The sequence below is a fragment of the Lethenteron reissneri genome, chromosome 71, assembly GCF_015708825.2.
Source record: "Lethenteron reissneri isolate LAM-NWPU_2019-01 chromosome 71, ASM1570882v1, whole genome shotgun sequence".
In the NCBI taxonomy this organism is placed as follows: Eukaryota; Metazoa; Chordata; class Hyperoartia; order Petromyzontiformes; family Petromyzontidae; genus Lethenteron; species Lethenteron reissneri.
The window spans coordinates 4215308-4239850 of NC_083849.1; the positions used below are offsets into that span (position 1 = coordinate 4215308).

The 24543-nt window shown below is 51.2% G+C and overlaps 1 protein-coding gene across 2 annotated transcripts in view; it reads right to left on the minus strand.

Annotated features, from left to right (window-relative positions):
• Positions 1 to 4424: 4424 nt before the first annotated feature.
• Positions 4425 to 24543, minus strand: part of LOC133361153 (uncharacterized) — a 30821-nt gene continuing 10702 nt past the window's right edge. The window contains exons 5-10 of one of the 2 annotated variants that reach the window (XM_061580018.1): positions 22636 to 22737; positions 21176 to 21213; positions 12154 to 12200; positions 11203 to 11232; positions 9008 to 9104; positions 4425 to 5304 (exon numbers count right to left, since the gene is read on the minus strand). In XM_061580018.1, coding sequence (XP_061436002.1) covers positions 9053 to 9104; positions 11203 to 11232; positions 12154 to 12200; positions 21176 to 21213; positions 22636 to 22737 — 269 coding nt within the window. In that variant the 3' untranslated portion in view covers positions 4425 to 5304; positions 9008 to 9052. The remainder of the gene's footprint in view (positions 5305 to 9007; positions 9105 to 11202; positions 11233 to 12153; positions 12201 to 21175; positions 21214 to 22635; positions 22738 to 24543) is intronic. The other variant, XM_061580020.1, reaches the window with a different exon arrangement.

Genomic DNA, 24543 nt, shown 5'->3' on the forward strand with positions numbered 1-24543 from the left:
CGCAAACCCTGGGCGAGGAAGAGCCTGCGGCTCACGGCCCAACGCTTCATTTCACACGGCCCACGTTAACGCCCCTGGAGACGAATGCGAGCCAGTGGCTATGAGATGTTAACTACCTCGCCTGGTATACAGGAGGTCGTGGATTCGATGCCGACCATGACGATGCCTGCTGCTGTTTATTTAGAGTTTGCGGTGTCCCTCCCATCACCATCATCACGGTGGCTTGGAGATGTTAACTACCTCGCCTGGTATACAGGAGGTCGTGGGTTAGATCCCGACCCCTGACTCCTGCTGTATATTTGGAGTTACGTCTCTCCTCCACATTTAAAATCGACATCATCACGAGTATTTGGCTGCTGTTATACATTTCCACGTGATGATAATGAAGCCACTTTGTTGAGCTTTCGTTTGTGATAGCCAGGTCAGGGCTTCTGAAAGAGAGCTATAAAGTTAAGTGGACCTTACCTGGTAAAATAGATAGTTTATAGTTTAGTTTTTTTATTATTATTTCTCCGTCACTGCCAGCGTCTCGCCCGCACTAATCGTGCGCTAGAGGGGAAGATTTTTTTCCCCCAACGATAGCGCCATGTGGCCTAACTCTAAACTCCATCGGCACTTCACATCGTGGCTGTGCGATCATAGAAGGCTACGACTGCGTTGTGCGCTGGAGTCCATTGCTACGGTTGCAGTCGTCATCGCCGTCGTCGTCATCATTGTCGTTGTCATTGTTGTCATCATCATTGTCGTCATCGTCATCATTGCCGTCATTGTCGTCGTAGTTGTCATTGTCGTCGTAGTTGTCATCGTTGTCGTGAGAATCGCGAGGCCGAACGAGGTACCGCTGCGTCCGAACAGACGCACGGCCTCAGGCGGCCTCAAGCGACGGTGACGTTGCCGCTGTGGCCCGCACAGCGGTCGCGTTCCAGACCGACGTTCCGGCGTGTCAGTCGCCACCCCCTCCCGCCTACAGCGAGACGCGGGGCGCAGTTCCACCGTCGTGGTCTGATCGGGACGACGACTCACAGCGGCTGCCCTACTGGCGCACACTCCTGCCAACTGGCAGGCCAGGTGCTGGGTCACGTTGTGACGCACAGGGGCAGCTGCCGCTGGGGGTGCCATTTTAACTGTCCTGAGAGGAGATGAGAGGTCTCTCGTCACTGTGTCTGAAGCACTCTGCTCTCTCAAACACAAAGCTCATTGCTGTTGTCGGGTTACTGTTGTTAGAATGCTCAGGTGTATGCGTGTGTGTGTGGAGTAGTAGTGTTAGACTTTAGCTTGCTGCGCTACGAACTCGGCAACCCGAGATTGATTCCCGCTAACGGCCAACACCAGTGACGATTTTCTGAACCTGTCCTGGGCCTCCTCCCCTAGGTCGACTCAGCCTCAATTGAATACCTGGTGCAGTGTGCAAACACAGCCACTAGAGATACAAAGGTGGCCGGGCGTGGTGCTGGCCACTCACCTCCTTGTGTGCGGTTCCAGTCTTCAAAGGTGCTCGTTAACAGCACTTGCCCCAACAGTCTGTTAAGGCTATACGGGGGTCTTTGTTTTATTGTGTATGTGTTCATGTGTGGGGGAGCGGTGGCACAGCAGTTGGCGCAGCGCTACGAACCCGACGACTCGAGTACGATTCCCCGCTGATGATCAATAAGACCAGTGGCGAATATCTGAACTGGTTACACTGGACTCCTCCCCTAGGTCGACTCAGCCTTTAATGAGTACCTGGTGCGATGTGTAAAAAAAAAAACATCGCCAACTGGGGGAGACAAAGGCGGCCGGGGGTGGTGCTTAAGTGCCACAGTTCTGGCCTTCACAGCCCCTGCTTCTCGCAAACAGCACTTGCCCCAACAGTCTGTGAAGGCTATACTGGTAGGGATCTTTGTCTTGAATGTGTGACCTGTAAAATACCTTTTGTAAGTCCTGGTGGCTTACTCAGCTGAAGCGGATTTTTGGTTCCTCGCAGCTGAACTCACCGGTTCCACCCCAAGCGCATCTCTTGCCGCTGGCGAGATTCCAGGGTTCAATACACGGTGTCTGTTGTTGTTTGTGTGTTTCTTTAATGTTTCGTGCAATAATTAAGTAAATAAATAAAGTGAGTATTATTTTTCTGTGAGCGTGGACTGTCTCCGGGGGTGCGTGCCTACGACGTCGTCGTCGTCGTCATCGGCGTCGTCGTGGGTGTCGCGATGTCTGGCCTGGTGGCCCATTGTCTTGCAGAGGTTCACGGATGCAAACCCAGCAGGCTGCCCCGATAGTGACCGTTAAAATAGTGCCGTGTATAGTAGTGTCGTGTATAGTGTAGTATATAGTAGTGTGTTTTAGTGTGTAGTGTATAGTGTATTATAGCGCAATGTGTAGTGTCTAGTTTATTGTAGTGTATTGTAGTGTATTGTAGTGTAACGTATGTTGAACTTCTTTCACACCATACGTATCCAACCGTGCTAATTGGAGGTGCGGAGAGAATCACAACAAACTAAACACAGAAAGCAGTCCTAGAGAAATGAGGTTGTCAATCTAGATGATGATTTAAGAGTGTATCCCAGTGGCTTTATAATATCGGAAGAGCATTCCAGACGGCTGCAGAGACAGTATGTCTGAAAGCGCCGCATGACGACGATGCGGTGACCACCGTTTTTGTTCGATGGTTTAGCCAAAAGCGTCTGCTGCTGCGAGGATGATGACCACCTGAGTTGGTGTGATGATGGTTTATAGCTCCTTGACGAAATTCGCTTCATGAAACTGAGTTTATTATGATTTAATATTTAAACCACGGTCTGCCCACTCATTCTGTGTGACACTGGGTGCGGCGAGGTTTGTGGGCAAATCCCTCTGCAGAGCTGCGCTTAACCGCACCCACGCGTATCAGGGTGGCTTTTTGTGCCGGTATCAAAGTGATGAAAAATAATAATAATAATAGGTTTTACCCTTTCTAGCAAAGGAATCAAGTCTGCATTAACCACACGAAGTACTTGTGGCAAAACATGCTCTGAAGATGATGATAATAATGTTACATGTGTAGTCATGTAACACATTCCTGCGGAGGGAGCTGGTAGAAACGTTGTGTTGCTCTGTCAATGGCCAGGGTCAGCGGCGGCGTGGTGTATTCCGCAAATATGCCCGACTGTGAGGGCGGGCACAAGCCGGCGTGAGTAGGTTAAACGTTGAGTTTTATAAGGGCACCACGGGGTGAGCAGCCCCTCCCTACCCAGCCCCACCCTCCACCCAGCCCAACCCTCCCCTCCCCATCCAGCCCCTCCCGCCCCTTCCCACCCTCGCCTCCCCACCCAGCCCCTCCCTGCACGACGGACACAATAATCCCCTGTGGGCTGCTGTAACCAGGAAGTTCTTACCAGCAAAATGGATCACAACGGCGCATAGCGCTGAGTGCAGTATAACAAGGAAATATGAGGACAGAGGTTAGCACACCGTGCAGTACCGCAGTGGGTCACTGAGGGCGTGGTACCGGGTGCTAACAGAAAGAGTCAAAGGAGCCCTACCGACAGAATAGGGAATAGCAGCCACTCCGCCAGCGCAGCGAGGAATTGCCGCATTATTGGCCACGAGGGAACGTGGTGAGGGCTGCTGGCGGAGGGGGGATGTGAGGACGAGTCACTCCGGCTCCGGGTGAAGTGCGTGATGGGCTGGGGTGAGGGGTTGGGGGATCAGGTGACCGAGGGGGATACGATCAGTGTAGCCGAGAAGCTTTTGGAGAGTTGTCGCATGTGCGAGGTTGTCGGAATCTTCAGAAATGTTCGAGGAGGGCGCGGCCGAGGGTGGAGCCAGGTCGCGCCGAGAGGGATAAAAGGGTAACCCCGATCGCATATCAGGGCTGTCCGTGGGTGAAGTGGAACCGATGTGCTACGTCTCCATCTTCGACATCGTGGGTCAGTCAGCACGTGGCTGGTCTGACCCGATTGTAGTTATCCCGTATAGGAAAGAGATCGGTGTATTATAGTCCCGTGGGTAACAAGAGTGAGGGACAGGCGTATTAGTCCCGTGTGTCACGGTGTCGTCTTGTCGTGTAGAATAAACGTTGTTGCCTCCTAATAGTGTCTCTGAAATGATTCACTGCACATGCATTGGCTTTGAAACTGATTGGCCGACACCGGAGACAGCAGCCTTCTTCATGGCCTCGTCTCTGTACCAGGGTTAGACCAGAGAACAACGCCAAAAGGCGAACAGTACAAGGGCAATGCAAGCATCAGAACACGTATCGCTTGGGTCGAGCAGCTATATCCGTGGGGGATATTTTTGCCAGTATAAAAATGATGACAATAAGAATAGGTGGTGTTACCCTTTCTGGCAATAAAACCGGAGTTGTGTTGAGATGTTCAAACACCAAATAGGCACACACCTATTGCAAGGCAGTCAAGTCTGCATTAACCGCAAACAGTACTTGTGGTGAACATTCAAACAAACGCGCGTTTCATTTGCACTAAATTTTATTTGAATTTGGTGATCATACGTTTGTGTATGTATATATGTACGTGTGCGTGCGTGTGTGTGTGCGGGGAACGGTAGTGGTGTCGCGATTCGCGCTGCCCTACGAGCCCGAGCTTAATTCTCGCTCACGGCCAACACCAGTGAGGATTATCAGAAGCGATGCTGGGCCTCCCTTAGGTAGACTCAGCCTCAAATGAGTACCTGGTGCTGTGTGTGGTAAACATCGCCACTAGGAAGACAAAGGCGGCCGGGCGTGGTGCTGGCCACCCACCCCCTCGTGTGCCGTGCCGGCCTTCATAGGTGCTGCTCGCTAACAGCTCATAGCAGTCTGTTACAGTGCGTTGATGTGTGGGGAGCGGTGGCACAGCAGTTAGCGCGCTGTGCTACGAACCCGCCAACCCGCGTTAGATTCCCGCTCACGGCCAATCAACACCGGTGACGATTTCCTGAACCGGTGCTGGGCCTCCCCTAGGTCGACTCAGCCTTTAAATGAGTACCTGGTGCGGTTCCACCCAACATCGCCACTGGGGGAGACAAAGGCGGCCGGGTGTAGTTGCTGGCCACCCCATCCTCCCCCCCTCATGCGCCACAATGCCCGCCCTTTATAGGCGCTGCTGTTTCTCGCTACTAACAGCACTTGCCCCAAACGTCTGTTCAAGGCTACACGGGGGACCTTTGTATTTGTGTGCGGAGCGTGTATGTGAGTGTATGCTAAGGAATCGTGTAGGAGTAATACACGTGGGGGGGGGGATAGGGGGGGGGAGACGGCGATTTAGAAAAGGAGAAGATTTCACAGCGCCGGGTGCTGCTGTTCGGCAAAAGACTCCATCCTCCTCGTCCCTGCTGATCACGACGCGAACCCTGCAAGCCAAGGGGAACGGCACGGGGTGAGCATTTTGATGGCACGGAGCCAGCAGTGCGGTGGTGGACGACATTACACTATACACTACACTATACACTACACTATACACTACACATTAGACTATACACATTACACTATACACTACACTAATCACTACACATTACACTATACTTTACACTATACACTACACTATACATTACACTACACACTACACTATACACTACACATTAGACTATACACATTACACTATACACTACACTATACACTACACTATACACTACACATTACACTATACATTACACTACACACTACACTATACATTACACTATACACTACACATTACACTATACACTACACTACACATTACACTATACATTATACTATACACATTACACTATACATTACACTACACACTACACGTTACACTATACATTACACTATACACTACACTATACAGTACACACTACACACTACACTATACATTACACTATACACTACACTATACACTACACACTATACTATACATTATACTATACACATTACACTACACACTACACTATACACTACACACTACACATTACACTATACACTACACATTATACTATACACATTACACTACACTATACACTACACTATACACTACACATTACACTATACACTACACTATACACTACATAATACACTATACACTACACATTACACTATACACTACACTATACACTACATATTACACTATACACTACACATTACACTACACATTACACTATACACTACACATTACACTATATACTACACATTACACTATACACTACACATTACACCATACACCACACATTACACTATACACTGCAATACACTATACACTACAATACTATGCACTAGTATACACTACAATACACTCCACTCCAATACACTGTACACTACAATATACTATACACTACAAAACACTATACACTAGTATACACTACAATATACTCCACTGATATACACTACAATAAACTACTACACACTACAATACACTATACACTAAAATATACTATACACTACACTATATACTACACTACTATACACTACACTAACATACTAAATAAAAAAACTATTTTTTTTTATAACTGCCCATTGTGTGTAGTTTGTTGTCCCCCCCCCCCCCCGCACCTTCGTTTAGCACGATTGGCTACGTGTGTACGGTGGTGTGAAAGAAGTTCAACGTACACAAACACACGTACGTATACGCAGTGCCGGATGAAGCTAGTGTGGGGACTGTAGCATATGTTATAAAGGGGCCCAAAATAAAATAAAATAACACGTAAATATTAAAACACTAAATTTCGATTTAAAGCTTTCGTGACTGCAGGGATTCATCTTCTTGGTTCTTTCGGTAAAGTCACGTAGAATGGAAATAATAAAATAATAAAAATGAAACATCATAAAATAATTCTAACGACGTTTCGGCCACAACGCAAGCAGCCGTCCTCAGGTGGAGAACAGGTCTGTCGAGAAGACAGAGTCTGAATGAAACAGCACCATGCTTGGAGCGTCTATTTAAGCTGGGATGGAGGGGGGAAGAGCGCCTTGACAAAATAATTTGCATATCAAGAGGAATTTAGCATATGTATGGGAAATGCAGATATGCGATTAGTACTACTTGTGAAATGCGTAGGAGGTTTGGCGGGGGGTTTAAAGTCATATTATGCCCGTGCATTATGCAGGATTAGCAGCATCAAAGGGAGGAGATAGGGGTAACATTAATAAAGGGAAGGAATGTTAATAGTATGTGGCTGCAGTAACTAAACCACCACGTAAACAACTAAAGTATAAATTACATAGTATCATCAGTATACTAAATATACTCTCCAATAAGCTGAGCTACTAACAGTAAGTAATACATTACAATGCTATGTCGCAAAAATATAATATGCTTCCAGCTAAACTGTATTCTCTTACATCACACGAGTCTACACCGTACTATATACTGCCATAGACAAACCCAACATTAAATTATATACTGTATTACTATACACCACCTTATACATTGTAATATTACACTATGTATTATTCTACCCACCCTACTGTATATCACACTGCTGTATATTCACTATACAATTACGATACAATATATTACTTTGTACATTGCATTAAAAATTACAATTATATACTATTTATTATTATACAATCCGCTATACACTATACCATTGACCGTCGTGTGAAAGATACTAAGAGGAAGCAACGACATATGTCAATGGGAGAGTGGTGGTAGGAGACTTGCAGTGGAGCAAAGAATCCATTCCCTGCGGAGAATACAAGATATATAGTCAATGCCAGTGAGTGGACTGCGGTCTGAAAGTCACCGTAAACGTGAACACAATCAGTTAAGATCCAAAATGGTTTATTACGTCCTTCCAATGATTGCTGAGCCAGAATCCTGCCTTTGATGCTGTTAATCCTGCATAATGCACGGGCATAATATGACTTTAAACCCCCCGCCAAACCTCCTACGCATTTCACAAGTAGTACTAATCGCATATCTGCATTTCCCATAAATATGCTCAATTCCTCTTGATATGCAAATTATTTTGTCAAGGCGCTCTTCCCCCCTCCATCCCAGCTTAAATAGACGCTCCAAGCCTGGGGTGTGTCATTCAGACTCTGTCTTCTCGACAGACCTGTTCTCCACCTGAGGACGGCTGCTTGCGTTGTGGCCGAAACGTCGTGAGAATTATTTTATGATGTTTCATTTTTATTATTTTATTATTTCCATTCTACGTGACTTTACCGAAAGAACCAAGAAGATTAAAACACTAATTTTTAACTTGCATAGTAAAGTAATTGTATTTTTTTTATTTGCTATACAGCCAGACAATATGACAAATCCCTAACCTTAAACACCCAGTCGTTCATAAAAGTTGAAGGCAGTATAGTACTATAGTAATAGAGCAAGTGCAGAATCACTTAACCGGAATTGATAGATTGAAAAAAGCATTTAGCGAGGGCACTTGAATGTGCGGGGCCCGTAGCTACATATGTAGCTACTTTTACTACTATAGGGCCGTGCATAAATGATGTCACGCACCTAGGGGGGGGGAGGGGTCAGACATTTGTGACGATGTGTGACGAGGGGGGGGGGGGGCTTTGAGAAATGTGACGTCACATCAAAATGCGCAACTTTAAATTAATATAGACAACACGTTATACTTAATTAAATAGACTTTTTAATAAATGTTGTCTCCTACAAAATCAGAGTGCAGCGCCACATTAACTACGCACTACAATGACAATATTCTTAGTTTTTTTCGGTAAAGTCACGTAGGTAAAACATTAAAATTAATAAAAGTAAAATAAAATAAAAATCACGACATTTCGGAAGCTTGTGTTGCCTCCGAAACGTCGTGATTTTTATTTTATTTTACTTTTATTAATTTTAATGTTTTACCTACGTGACTTTACCGAAAAAACCTAAGAATATTAATCCTTGCAGTCACGAAAGCTTCAAATCTAGAAACAATGACAATAGTTTAAAGCGATTTGAAGCAAGTTTTATTTGGGGGGGGGGGAGGGCAGAGCTTTGTGACGTCATTTTTGAGGGGGGGTCTGACTTTTTGTGACGCCGTGTAACGAAGGGGGAGGGGGTAAATAATCGGGTGACGTCATTTATGGACGGCCCCTATGATCATCGGTCACTGCGTACACTCCGAGCGCTGCTACCTGCCGGCGGCGGCGGCAGCAGCAGCGTGGGGAGGAGCGCGGCGGTTACTCCGGCATCGCCGCTCGGCGTGGCCGGACCATGGCGTCGCGCTTCAACCTGCGGGACCACGAGGCCGGAGAACGGCAACAAGGGGGGGGGGGGGGGGGGGGACAGGTGAACGACGGCCACGCGCTCGGCAAAAACGTTGGGCGAACGTTGGGTTCAACATTGAGCTAACATAGCCGGAGTGTTCGTTGAGTCTGTGGGCAGTGTGAGTCTATGGGCAGTGTTGAGTCTGTGGGTAGTCATTTACACTATGAGACATCTCCTTTACCAGTGGCAAAATATAGTAGTAGGTTTTTACCCTTTCAAATGGTACAAAAACTGACACCTTTATACAAGGCATAATGTTTGCAATAACCACAACACAAGCAGTCAAAATGCAAACAAAAATAAACTCTGATGATGATAATGATATGCACTGTCCTTGAAGTTGATTGGTCCACACCCGAGACAGCTTTTCTTAGAGCCTAGTCTCCATTGGTGTTGGACCAGATGACGCCAAAAAGCGTACAACTCAAAGACAGCGCACTATCAGAGTATTGAGAGCTCAGGGTAAGCATTTACACTATGAGACATCTCCTTTACCAGTGGCAAAATATAGTAGTAGGTTTTTACCCTTTGTATAAAGGTGTCAGTTTTTGTACCAGTCGCGGACTGTGCTTTACCTTCCTGTTTTATATACTCGTCTATTGCCCTTGCAAGGACGGGTGTATTGCAGTAAATCTGAAACTTGCAAGTGAAAAGCAGACCGCTCAGTGATATTCATTGCATTAATGCGTGTGCAATGTGTAAGGGCGCGGTGACACAGAGCTATTTCATTTTTTAAGGTTATAATCCCTTATTCATCATGACGTCCTTTTTACTTTGATGTCTCAAAAGCGTTACGGAGATTGCATGATGTGAGGGTTCTGCCTTTGTAGTGAGGGTTGTGAGTTGACGCCGAGGAGGGGGGAGGAGGCGCCTCGGCCCCCCATGTGGAGTGACGTCACCTGCTCATGATTATTAATGAGGAGGGGGGGTCCATGTGGAGGACGTAACTTGTTCATGATTATTAATGATGGGGGGCTGGTGGTCGACGTGGAGTGACGTCACGATCATTGCACACGGACATTTTTGGCTCATAGTAGGTAATAATAATGGGAGGGTTGTCCATTTGGAGGACGTCACCTGCTCATGATTATTAATGAGGGAGTCTGTTCGATGTGGAGTGACGTCACTTGTGCATAATTATTAGTGAGGGGGAGGGGAGTACTCCATATTGAGTGACGTCACCCGCTCATGATTATTAATGAGGGGGGCTGGTCGATGTGGAGTGACGTCGCGAGCGTTAAGGACAGACATTCCTGGGTGATTATAGGAGGTATTATTCATTCTAAAGCGATTTTCCATAACGCGGTATTCTTCAGGAAGGCAACAGCTACCACCGCCGCGTTATAGGAGAACAAGGGAGACTGAGAAACGAGAGAGGTGGAGTGAACGTGAAGCCGGCAGAGCGTTAAGGGGGAGAGCCCAAGCGTGAGAAGAGTTAATGTGGAGATCGGAAAGAATGGATCAACATGCAAGGCCCTCTTCCTCCTCCTAAGCTGGGCCCTAAGTTAAAACGACGAACTATTTTATTTGACCAGGTAAGGGCCCCACTGAGCTGCGTAGCTCTTTTTTCAGAAACGACGCTGGCGATCACAAATGATCGCTCAACGAAGTGGCGGCTTAGCAGCATCATCATCATCACGTGGAGATGTAGAGCCAATTACTCTGAACGCATGACTTCGATTCTCAACGTGTAGGGGGAAACCGGGGGACCTGGAGAAATATCCACACTACCACGGGGAGAGAAAGAGAGACACACAGACTCCAAATATACAACAGCAGGCATTGTCAGGGTCAGGATGGAACCCTCGACCTCCTGTATACCAGGCGACGTAGTTATCACGGTGGCTAGGAGATGTTAGCTACCTCGCCTGGTATGATTATGAAAGAGAGAGACATGCAAACTGCAAATATACAGCAGGCATCGTCGGGGTCAGGATCGCACCCAAGAACCTCCTGCATACCAGGCGAGGTAGTTAATATCTCTTAGCCACCGCGGCGGCCTCACCAGGTAAGTGGTAAAAAGTGAGTTTCGTGGAGGAGGGCGACTCCAGCAGACGCTCACCTTTTGTCGGGTTGAGGCACATGGCGCACGCTGAAGAGGGCGGGGTGAGATACAAGGGAAAGATTTTTACCAACGCAGGCCGTGACGGTAGTTCTCTGTGCTGCAGGATGACGCAATGGTTAGTGTTGAGTCTATGGGTAGTGTTGAGTCTATGGGTAGTCCATATTATTTGGTTCTTTTGGTAAAGTCACGTAGATGAAATATATTGAAAGAAAAGCAATAGCTTTAAGCACGCTAAAACGTCTGCTTGGTTTAGATATGTGGATGACACATTGGTGGTCTGGCCACACGGCAAAGATACACTGAACGTATTTCCAAATCATCTCAACTCGCAAAACCTATCCATCCAGTTCACTATGGAAGTGGAAGCTGACAGAACTCTACCATTTCTGGATATTCTGCTCGGACGGGGTAGAAATGGTAAACGAACACACGGTATTTACCGAAAGAAAATGCATACTGACGCCTATCTTAATGCATCGTCACACGATCACCCCGCACAGAAATCTGCTCTTATCAAGACGCTCATTCATCGAGCTAAGAAAGTGTCAGATGGTGAAATAAGTACAGAATAAGTGGTCTTACCAGTGATATTTACATTAAACATCTTTCACACTATACGTAGCCAACCGCGTGAATCAAATGGGTGGGGGAAGGACAACACACTAAACACAAAAACTGTTTGAAAGAAATCAGTTTGTCAATCTCGGGGATGATTTAAAAGTGCATAGCTTTAGCAGCTTTCTAATATCGGCAGGAAGAGCATTCAAGATGACCGCAGAAGCGCATCTGAAAGTGCAACGCGATGATGCGGTGACCACCATCTTTGTTCGACGGTTTAGCCAAAAGCCGCCGCTGCTACTGTTGCTGCGATAACGACCACAGAGTTCACGTGATAGAGATGGTTTATTGCTCCTTGACGAGATCCAGCGACTGGGCAACGCAAATTACCTCGAATCGTGATTTCCTCCCATTTTGGCTTCTTTCGAATCTTTCTCCTGTAAAAAAAAAGCATTCCCATTATCACAAGTGCGACATCGTATATCTGTATGCACGTGTGTACCAATCTTGATTTGAAGCTTTAGTGACTGCAGAAATCCATACTCTTTGGTTATTTCGGTAAAGTAACGTATTTCTAACTACGTGACTTTACCAAAAGAACCAAACAGCACGTGTATACCATATATGAGGAGCGGTGGTGTCGTAGCGGTTATCACTATGCTGTTTCAACACGTAGTAGTGCTTTTGCGACCAATATTATCCATAATGGAGGCGTTTTAGGGGTGTCCCCCCCAATATATATATAATAATTACGGCCTTGGTGAGTACGGTGACGTTTTGCCAGTAATTAAAACTAGCATCATCAGGCAGACAGCCAGAGTTGGCTTACTAATTGGCTGTGTCGGGTGGTGGCGGGTTTAACGACACATTTACGCAATCTCACCCAAAAACCGTTGTTGTGGATAGCGCTACGCTGCGCTACGAATACGGGCAACCGAGTTCGATTCCTGCTCACGGCCACCGACACTGGTGACGATTATCTGAACCGGTTCTGGGTCTCCCCTTGATCGACTCAACCTCAAATGAGCACCTGGTGTAGCGATGTGTAGTAAACATCGCCACCAGGGAGACAAAGACGGCCAGGCGTGCGGCTGGCCACCCACCCCCTCGTGTGCTGTGCCAGCCTTCATAGGTGCTGCTTGCTAACAGCACCTGCCCCAACAGTCTGATGAAGGCTTTACGTGGGATTTTTTTTATTTACCGTATATGACAAGGTGGAAACATCGCATAGGCGTGTAACTTTGTAACGCTTTAATGGTGGTTTGCGTTTGACAGAGGCGTTCTCATAATCGCCAGGGTCCCATGGTGGCTAGGAGATGTTAGCTACCTTGCCTGGTATACAGGAGGCCATGGGTTCGATCCCAATCCTGACACCAGCTGTATATTTGAGTTTGCGTGTCTCTCTCCTCGTGGTCGCGTGGATTTCTCACATTTAGAATGGACATCACGCGTTGAGAACATTTGGCTGTTGTTATCAATTTCCACATGATGATGATGAAAAGCCCACTTAGCAAAGCTATCATTTATGATGGCCAGATCGCTTCTGAAAAATATCCTACTTAGCTCAGTTGGGGCCTTGCCTGGTAAACAAAAACATCGTAGTTAAAATAGTTGAACAGTATCTGGACATCTGTGAAACTACTAAACATATGTGGGAAAAGAGCTTCATAGCTCATCGGATTAAAAAAAATGTCTCTTCTGACAAAGATTCTGAGTCTGTCGGAGTGCTTTAACATCTCACATCAACGCATTTTCAAAGGGGACAGCTGGCTGGAAAAATGGTCTTCACAATAAAAGTTCGTTTATGGGCTTAGATGGCGTATGAATGTACAATGTTGTGTCGTTAACCCATCGCCACAACCACCACCCGACACAACCCATCAGTTCGGTGCTTGTGAAGTACCCGTCGAGGACGCTTGACAACGGAGTTGAGGCACACGTATATTTATTTAACAAGTTGCCAGTACAGGACAGCACTAGAGGGGGTAGCGGCCCCCTCACCCGTATAACTCAGGGAATACCCCTAGCTATCCATAGCCTATCCCCTGAGTCCTCCACTAAAGAGCTAGGGGAGGCTGTCTGGCCCGACACTGGTAATCGGGCTACGGTACCCGGAGTCCCAGAGCACTGGCTCTGGTTCACGGGACCACGCCGCTGGCTCGAGCCTGATCCCGTGGGGCCCTGATAAGGGCGGCGATCAGGGGGAGTCCAGGGCTCTAGCTACGACGTCTTCCGACTTCTTAGCTTAACTATAACATAACTGACTAAGCCCATATAACGACCCCTTTTTATACCCAACCCTCCTTGAGGGGTGGGGCCCCGGGGGATCGTAACGCCGAACCAGCCCCCCCCCAGGGTGTCTGGCTCGGACGTCGCAGAGGGCATCTCCCTGTGCACACACGTAGCCCCGCCCACTGTGTTTCTTTCCCATAGGCTGCCATGCATAACGGCCCTCTCTCTAACATCCCTACATCACTCCCCCCCGCATAGCTCGCAGCCGTCCCGGCTGCAACAATTTCAACAAATGAATCTTTACCCCTTGACTCCCCCCGTGTGTGCCCCATTTTTTCATTTAACAGAACGAGAATTGAACAACAACACTAACAATGCCCCTAAAGGGAGAACAAACCGACGCGCCCCCCCCCCCGAATAAATACGAAATCCGTAGAGGCAAGATATGTACATTTCCCGGAACCCTCAGCGCACACACAACACGCACACAAGACGCACACACACACACAGCCATAATACAACAACGCGCCAAGAGCGCCACACGAACGCAGCGTCCAGTAACAATAGCACACGAAAGTGTACCAGAAAACGCAAAAAAAATAAAAAAAATTTTTTCTTATTTTCGTTTCGTTTTCACTTCTTGTTCGCGTTCCAGTGTTTTTATAAGAGTCTGCGCATTTTAGCGCGCGTCCTTGCCGCAGGCCCGTCACAAGGGCCAACCTCAGATGGCGGACCATTCGGTGGCCGCTGTCCCATCCGAGGCGAGTCCGCAATTGGAGTGGCGGGACCCTCGGCATCCCCCGTGAGGGATGTGCGCGAGCCCGTCATTCCGGGAGAACCTGGGGGCGGGGCAACCGGCAAGACGTCAGGTGAGATCAACAGAGGCGGACCCTCCGGGTCGGTCGACCCCTCACATGCTTGGCCCTGCGCGTGTGGAGCAGAGCCCCGCACCGCAACGAAGGGTTTTAGTCTAGAGGGGTGAACGAACCACCGGCGCCTCCCCCACTTGATACGAACGCACTGCGGTCGCAAAACCTCGACCACCTCGACGGGGCCCCGCCATGGCCGTACCAGTTTCGAGGAGGTCACAAGCGGTACCTGGGGACAGTGCAGCCATGCCCTGTCCCCTGGCTTCCACTGCAGCACGTGCGCGCGCGCGAGTCTGAGGCGCTCATTCGCCTTTTGGCGCATGCGGGAATTGAGCATGGCAGGATCCCGCGCCTCAGTTAGCTTTTGAAGGTTAAATTTAACGTGCTCGTCCAATTTTATTTTACCTAGAGGCGCGGGGATCTGCAGCTGTGCCCGAACAGGTGGGTCATGTTCGCGACCATACATGAGAAAGAAGGGTGAAAATCCCGTGGCAGCATGGGGGGCCAATCGATATGCTGCCAGGACCCCTTGAATTTGCAAGTGCCAATTGGTCTGTGACTCCGAAACCAGGTGCGACAACATAGACGTGATGGTACGATGCAGACGCTCGACCATCCCGTCAGTTTGTGGGTGATAGGGAGAGGTACGAATCTTCTTTGTACCTAGGAGATCACAGACTTGTTTGAGGAGGTTCCCGGAAAAATTTTTACCCTGGTCGGTCAGCAGCCGCTCCGGAGCACCTTTGTCCATGACGTAGCCTTGGACAAAGGCGTCCACGATGGCTGCTGCCGACTGATTTTCCAGGGGCCAGGCCATAGGCCAGCGTGTGAAGTATTCGACCCCTGTTAGCAAATATCTATTGCCCCTAGGGGTGGCGGGAAACGGCCCCAGGATATCCAACGCTACGAGTTCGTTCACCCTGGAGACTGTGATGGACTGCAACGGCGGGTTCGACTCCCGAGCTGGTGGTTTGCGTTGCGCACACCGGGGGCATGCTGCCAGCAGATCCGTGACATCCCGTGTCATGCCCGGCCAAAAAAAATCCAGCTGGAGCGAGGCGAGGGTCTTTTGGGTACCCAGGTGGAGGAGGCGCTCATGAGCAGCCCACACCACCTTACCCCGTAACCCCGCAGGAACTACCAGCCGGTGACGGTGGGATTTACCGTCCCAATGCATGAGCAAGCCTGCGTGTATTTCCCAATTGTCGGCATCACCCGTCCCACACCCCCTCTCCCTGGCGCGACGACGCAGCGCGAGGAGGGAGGCGTCCTCCATCTGGAGGCGTCCCCACTCAATCACAGGCAACCCAAGCAGGGAATCCCTTCCCTGTTTCCCGATCTCATCGGGGAGCGATGTGTCAACATCGGCGGCGGCCGCCAGGACTGGAACCGTCATGTCCCCAGCTGGCTTGCAACGCCCCGACCCCAGGAGGCATGCGCATTCGGAGGTGGTTGGCATGCGCGACAGAGCGTCCGCATTTGTGTGGCGAATGCCCTTACGATAGGTGGTGTCAAAATCGAATTCCTGGAGGACCTCCAGCCATCGGGACAATTGTCCCGATGGCTGTTGAACCTTCAGGGCGTACTGCAGTGCCGCATGATCCGTACGGACAGTGAAATGCTGACCGTACAGATATGGGCGGTACTGTTGGATGAAGAAAACAATTGCCAACAGTTCTCTACGGGTGACACAATATTTTTGCTCCGCTGGAGACAACACCCGACTGCCGTACGCAACCACCCGTTCCACGCCATCAACCACCTGGGAAAGCACGCCTCCGATACCTGTGTTGCTCGCGTCGGTGTCGAGCAAAAACGGCCTCGAAAAATCGGGGTAAATCAAAGGAGGAGCCTTCACCAATGCATCCCGAAGGGAGCAGAAAGCTACTTCCTCATCCCGACCCCAGTGGAACCGAACCCCTTTTGATGTCAAAGCATGTAGGGGTTTGGCAATTGTAGCAAAATTAGCGACGAACCGTCGGTAATATGAAGCGAAGCCAATAAAACTCCTCACCTCCCCCACCGAGGTCGGAATTGGCCAGGAGCTGACACACTGCGTTTTGGCGGGATCGGTAGCAATACCCGAGCGCCCCACGATGTGCCCCAAATAACGCACTGACTCGCGAAACAAATAGCATTTTTGGGGCTTAAATTTCAAATTAGCAGCCCGCATCCTTTGGAAAACAGCCCGCAGCCTCTGGAGATGTTCGTCAAAGGTTCTTCCAAAAACAATTACGTCATCCAAATAAATCAGGCACGATTCCCATTGCAATCCAGCCAAAACCAATTCCATCAACCGCTGGAAGGTTGCCGGCGCTGAGTGTAAGCCCATCGGTAACCGGTTGAATTGGAACAGGCCGTGCGGTGTACGGAAAGCGGTTTTAGGCTTCGAGTCATCGTCCAGAGGAAGCTGCCAGAATCCCGAAAGTAAATCTAGTGTGGAGAAGAATCGCGCTCCCGCCAAGGCGTCCAGCGATTCGTCCATCCGTGGGAGCGGGTATGCGTCGGCAACCGAAACCTTATTAAGGCGACGGAAATCTACGCAAAACCGCAACGAGCCATCCTGTTTCTTAACCAGGACAATCGGTGCTCCCCAAGGGCTGGTAGAGGGAGAGATAATGTCGGCGGCTAACATGTCATCGACAGCCGATTTGACATGGTCCTTTTCGGCGGGACTCAACCGAAAAGGATTTTGGCGAATAGGCGCGCTGTCACCCGTGTCAATATGGTGACGCAGCAGGTGAGTACAACCCAAATCGTATTTATTCCGACTGAAAACGTCGGAAAATTCCTTTAGCAGCGATCTAAGCCGTTGGCGCTCTAAATTGGACAGGTTCGTCGATCCCGCACAAAGCGCGTCGAGCCACCCTTCATCGCCGTCCGAATGCGGGTGCGTCCGAGCAGCAGTGTCAATGTGGTTCACGGCAGGTTCCTCGCAGGGCACCGGCGTCGCGTGAGCGAGCACAGTCCCTTGGGGAACCACTACTGTCTGCGACCCGACATTGAGGACCGCGATGAAGGGATCCTCGTCCCCCCTTACGATGGTCTGGGCCGGAATTAAATGAGGCCCATTAACCCCGGCCCTAGACGGCCCCAGCACAACACCCTGATCCCCAACACCCTTAGCGAAGGGCCTACGAAGTTTAAGAGGTACCAGCATTTGTGCCCCCGGCGGCACACGCACTGTTTTTACGACGAACGCCGGTACCGTCGCGAACGCCGTCCGAGTCGCTACAGGGGAAGGCAGGAACGCCATACGTCGCCCCGACGGAAGCTCAATGCATCCTTGGTCGATCAAAATACGAATTGGCATCCTGCCCAAGAAGTCCGTCCCCAGCAGGCACGGAACTGCCAGTGAGGAGGAGACAAAAATCGGCCCCGACAATTTGATGTCCCCGATAGAAATTTGCGCTCGAATCTGTCCCACGATGCCGAGAGAGCCCCCGTTAGCGGCATAGAAAGGGACATTAACCGGTAGCAAAGGACGGCTCTGCACCGGTAGAATATTGTAAATTAGTTCCGAAATAATTGTCGCCGATGCCCCTGTATCGACTATGATGCGTACCTCCACCCCATCAATGTAACCGACCACGGCCGACGATCCCGACGCCGCGGCCACCACGCGATGGGCCAACACGGACCACCGCTCGGGCTCGATTTGAGTCCCCGCAGTGATCCGCGCCGGTCCATCGCAGCGCCCCACCGGCCCCCCGTTCGTTACGGTGCGAGAGTGTGCGACAGGTGGGTGCGTTGGCCAAACATGTGAGGTGCCGCGACTCGCCGGATCATGGTGCTGGAGCTTGGGAGGAGGAAGAGGAGGGCCGGCGTCCTGTCGAGGCGTCGTCCCCCGCTGTCGAGGAGAACGGCACCCCGAGGCGACATGGCCCCGGATGCCGCAGTTGAAGCACCGCGGGAGCGCCGATGGAGACGATGGACGGTCGAAACGCCTCGACCCGTCCCGACCCGGCCGCGCCCCCGTCGTCTGTTGCCGTCGATGGTCGACGGCATAAAGTTCTTCTGACGGAAGGGTGGCTGCAGCCACCGCACGCCCAGCCGATGCCCTGTTTGCCTTTCGCCGCTGCTGCAGAAGGTTGGCGTGGAGGAGTCGCGCAGCCTGGAGGGAGGTCATTTCTGCATCCCCTTGTGCGATGACGACGATGTCGAGGTCGTCCGCCAAGAGGAGGATCTTCTCCGCGACCATTGCGTCCACGCCGTCGTCGTCCATGCGGGGAAAGGCTGTTTTTGCCAGCGCCAGAAGACTTGTCCGGAAAGCCAGAGGCGACTCTTTTTCACCCCGCCTGCGATCGTAGAACTGCTGACGGCATTCGGCTGAAGGTCCATAGACCCCGGCCAGCAGCTGTAGCGCCATTGGTAGTGTAGCCCGCTTCTCTTTTGGCGCCGACGTGAGTGCGGCGAGCGCGTCCCCATCGAGGAGCGCCGGCAGCGCGCAAAGGGCCTCCTCGTCGGACCACCGCGCCATCTCCTGATGGGCGAGGAAGCGTCGCCGGAAGCCGCCCCAGTCACCCTCCGCACCGATGAATTCTTTCAGCGGGGGCAGTCTTTGGTGAAGCGCAGCGGTCGATGTGGACTCCCGCAGGTTGCTTTCACCTCCCTTTGGCGGTGCCTCGGCGCGACTGGCCGATGGCATCGCCTGTCGCGGCAGCGATGACGCATCCTTCGGCTGCGATGACGCTGCAGCCCCGGCGACGGCGATGTCGGAGCCGATGTCTAAGCTGGCCACGCCCCGAACAGCCGCGGCGTCCATGGCGGGAAATTCAAATTTTGAAGTCGCTGAAATGGCGGGAAAGTGCTCCGGCCGCCGGTTCTCCTCGCCCTGCGGTGGACCACCAGCCCCCAACCGCGTAATGCCTTCCAGTGTGGCGGCAGCGGCATAAAGTAGCTCCGCCAGCCGTTCGTGAGCCAGTCGTAGTGCATCTGGCTGCGGCCCCTCTCCATGCTGACGTCCCGGTGAGAAGGCGCCAGGCTCCGGCTGCACCCCATCTTGTTGCTCTGTCTCGGGCTCGGCGATTTCCGCGGCGTCCTCCTCTCGTGGTACCCTGGTCCGAGCTGTATGGCGCGTTTCCATTTTTACCACTTCTGACGCCAGATGAAGTACCCGTCGAGGACGCTTGACAACGGAGTTGAGGCACACGTATATTTATTTAACAAGTTGCCAGTACAGGACAGCACTAGAGGGGGTAGCGGCCCCCTCACCCGTATAACTCAGGGAATACCCCTAGCTATCCATAGCCTATCCCCTGAGTCCTCCACTAAAGAGCTAGGGGAGGCTGTCTGGCCCGACACTGGTAATCGGGCTACGGTACCCGGAGTCCCAGAGCACTGGCTCTGGTTCACGGGACCACGCCGCTGGCTCGAGCCTGATCCCGTGGGGCCCTGATAAGGGCGGCGATCAGGGGGAGTCCAGGGCTCTAGCTACGACGTCTTCCGACTTCTTAGCTTAACTATAACATAACTGACTAAGCCCATATAACGACCCCTTTTTATACCCAACCCTCCTTGAGGGGTGGGGCCCCGGGGGATCGTAACGCCGAACCAGCCCCCCCCCAGGGTGTCTGGCTCGGACGTCGCAGAGGGCATCTCCCTGTGCACACACGTAGCCCCGCCCACTGTGTTTCTTTCCCATAGGCTGCCATGCATAACGGCCCTCTCTCTAACATCCCTACACTTGTGTCACGTGAACGAAAGTTACTACGTCAGCGCGAACCGGTGTGTCGGAGAGGGGCAATAATTGCCGCTTCGTGCGATCCCAATCGATCTTTCCAATAATACAAATGCTAATTTCCAACCTGCACAATTTTCACCTGCTGGCCGGAAAATAATAGGCGCTCGCTAACCGCACTTTTTTTGGTCCCTTTACATTCCGTAATAAGGCTGTGCGCGTGTGCGTGCGTGCGTGTGTGCGTGTGTTTGTGCGGGTGCGTGCGTGCGCGCGTTTGCTCGTGTGCGTGCATGTGCGCATGCGTGTGTGCGTGCGCGTGCGTGTGTGCGTGCGTGAGTGCGTGTGTCTGGCACAGTAGGGGGCACAGGTGGTGCATCAGCCAGTCATCTCAGTCAGTCGACCTGTGGCACCTGGGTCTGCCCCGTGACCTCCTGCCGGCGGGCGTTCGATACTTCACGTGGCCTCAAGATGCACATGTCCTGGCACAGCGTCGTGGTGACGTCACCGCCACTTAGTGGCGAATGGCGGTTGTTATCTGCGCGTGTGTGCGTGCGGGTGCGTGCGTGCGCGCGTTTGCGCGTGTGTGCGTGCGTGTGTGAGAATGTGGAATCGTTGCACAGGAGGTCCGTACCTTAACCGGCTTCCTGGGCTCCTTTATCAAGCAGAGGACTACGCACGAGTGACGGAAGAGACGTCGGGAGAGTGGGGAGAGAGATAGGGGGAACATAGACATGGAGTAGGGAGAGAGGAGGTAGAGAGAGGGGGGTAGAGAGAGGGGGTAGAGAGAGGGGGTAAAGAGAGGGGGTAAAGAGAGGGGGTAAAGAGAGGGGGTAGAGAGAGGGGGTAGAGAGAGGGGGTAGAGAGAGGGGGTAGAGAGAGAGGGAAGGGGTAAGGAGAACAGAGCGTGAAATATTTTGTGAAATCTTTCATTTAAAAAAGGGGGGGAGTTACGTAAAGCAAAATATTGGAAAAAAACGAAGCAAAGTGCCGACTACACTGAGCATATTCTTGTTTCCTCTGATCGTAAAAAAGAGAGAGGAGAGAGGAGAAATAAAAACGCTGCGTGAATTGTCAGATCCCCACGGTGTTTAGTATTGTAGAGACTCCTCTGAGGCTCAAAGCAATCGGCTGCAGCGGCTCGCGGTTCGGATCCGGCATGACTCTCCGGATCCGGCATGCCGCCCCGGTAACTAACGCCATGTGGAGCATTCAGAGGCGAGGTAGTTAACATATCATAGCCACCGTGATGATGATGATGAGAGAGACACGCAAACTCCAAATATACAGCAGCAGGCATCGTCAGGATCGGGATCGAACCCACGACCTCCTGTATACCAGGCGAAGTAGTTAACATCTCCTAGCCACCGTGATGATGATGATGAGAGAGAGAGACGCAAACTCCAAATATACAGCAGCAGGCATCATCAGGGTCGGGATCGAACCCACGACCTCTTGCGGACCAGGCGAGGTAGTCAACATCTCCTAGCCACCGTGATGATGATGATGAGAGAGACACGCAAACTCCAAATATACAGCAGCAGGCATCGTCAGGATCGGGATCGAACCCACGACCTCCTGTATACCAGGCGAGGTAGTTAACATCTCCTAGCCACCGTGATGATGATGATGAGAGAGAGAGACGCAAACTCCAAATATACAGCAGCAGGCATCGTCAGGATCGGGATCGAACCCACGACCTCCTGTATACCAGGCGAGGTAGTTAACATCTCCTAGCCACCGTGATGATGAGAGAGACGCAAACTCCAAATATACAGCAGCAGGCATCAGGGTCGGGATCGAACCCACGACCTCCTGTATACCAGGCGAGGTAGTTAACATCTCCTAGCCACCGTGATGATGATGAAAGAGAGAGAGACGCAAACTCCAAATATACAGCAGCAGGCATCGTCAGGGTCGGGATCGAACCCACGACCTCCTGTATACCAGGCGAGGTAGTTAACATCTCCTAGCCACCGTGATGATGAGAAAGAGAGAGAGACGCAAACTCCAAATATACAGCAGCAGGCATCGTCAGGGTCGGGATCGAACCCACGACCTCCTGCACACAAGGCGAGGGAGTTAACATCTCACCAGAGTTGGGCACCACCACCGTGGTCTCCTTGTCCAGGCCGATGCCGACGGTAAAGGCGTTGAACTCGGTGATCACTTGCTGCGGCAGCGTGCGGCTCCGCGCTGATGAGGGAGACACACGCCGGTGGTGAGCGGTGAGGAGTGGTGATTGGTGAGTGGTGAGCGGTGAGCAGGGAGTGGTCATCGGTAAGTGGTGAGCGGGGAGTTGTGAGTGGTGAATAGCGGTGAGTGGTGAACGGTGAGTGGTGAGCGGGGAGTGGTGAGGAGTGGTGAGCGGTGAGGAGCAGTGACCGGTGAGCGGTGAGCAGGGAGTGGTGAGTGGTGAGCGGTGAGTGGTGAGCGGTGAGTGGTGAGTGGTGAGCGGTGATTGGTGAGTGGTGAGTGGTGATCGGTGAGTGGTGAGCGTGAGTGGTGAGGGTGAGTTGTGAGCGGTGAGTGGTGAACGGTGAGCGGTGAGTGGTGAGCGGTGAGTGGTGAGTGGTGAGCGGGGAGTGGTGAGCGATGAGTGGTCAGCGGTGATCGGTGAGCGGTGAGTGGTGATCGGTGAGTGGTGATGAGAGGTGATTGGTGAGTGGTGAGTGGTGATCGGTGATTGGTGAGTGGTGAGTGGTGAGCGGTGATCGGTGAGTGGTGAGCGGTGGCTAAAACTTTTGGTGGAGGCAGTGCTGGAGGGTGCAAGGGTTGAGTTGACTCTGGTGAATTGGTCGAACGGTATTGAGCAGTGCGACTTGTTTACCATCCTCACCACCGCCATCAATGCTATCGCCGCTATCGCCGCTATCATCCTCACCACCGCCATCACCATCATCCTCACCATCGCCGCCATCACCATCATCCTCACCATCACCGCCATCACCATCATCCTCACCATCACCGCCATCATCGCTATCACCCATCATCCTCACCATCATCGCTATCACCCATCATCCTCACCATCACCGCCATCACCATTGTCCTCACCATCACCGCCATCACCATTATCCTCACCACCGCCATCACTGCAATCACCACCATCCTCACCACCGCCATCACTGCTATCACCACCATCCTCACCACCGCCATCAATGCTATCGCCGCTATCGCCGCTATCATCCTCACCAGCACCATCATCATTAAATTTGTCATTGTGTTGTGACTGAATGACGTGGTGGAAGTGTGATGGGGATAATTAAGAAGACGTTGATCATCTCATAGCCCGTCATTATCATCCTGCTAGCTCCCCGCACGCCAGCTACCACCACGCCTATCCCTACCCCTATCACTACCCCAACACTATCACATCACTACCACAACACTAACCCTACCCCTATCACTACCCATATCACATCACTACCACAACACTATCACTACCCCTATCACTACCCCAGCCCCTCCTTAACCACTGTCACGTGTCCTCCTGTCACCACAGCTCCACCATCGTCACCACTTGTAATAACAAGCTAACTACTTTAGTAGCTCATTGAGTTATAGATAATTACTTTACAGCGCCTCGGAAATGGGGCGCTGCTCTATACATCTAGACGAGACGAGAAGAGGGACTTAGTGGGTGCGTTGGTGAGTTAGTGAGTGGGTAAGTGAGTGGGTGAGTGAGTGAGTGGGTGAGTAGGTGAGTGAGTGGGTGAGTGAGGCTGCCGTGCCTCAAATATTGGCAGAAGTAACCACCCCTTCTGAATGGTTGCCTGATGTGCCATCTGTGGAGGAAGTCTGAGGGGCGATCCGAAGTCTGAGACCAGGAAAAGCGCCGGGCAGAGACAATCTCCGAAGCGAAATGCTGAGGGAGGGTGGCATCTGTGTGCAGACTGCCCTACAGTACATGGGATCATCACAACTGTCTGGACCACAGGACGGGTCCCCCCTCTCTTCTCAGTGTGCCGGGAAAGGTCCTGGCAAGGATTATTCAACATCGCC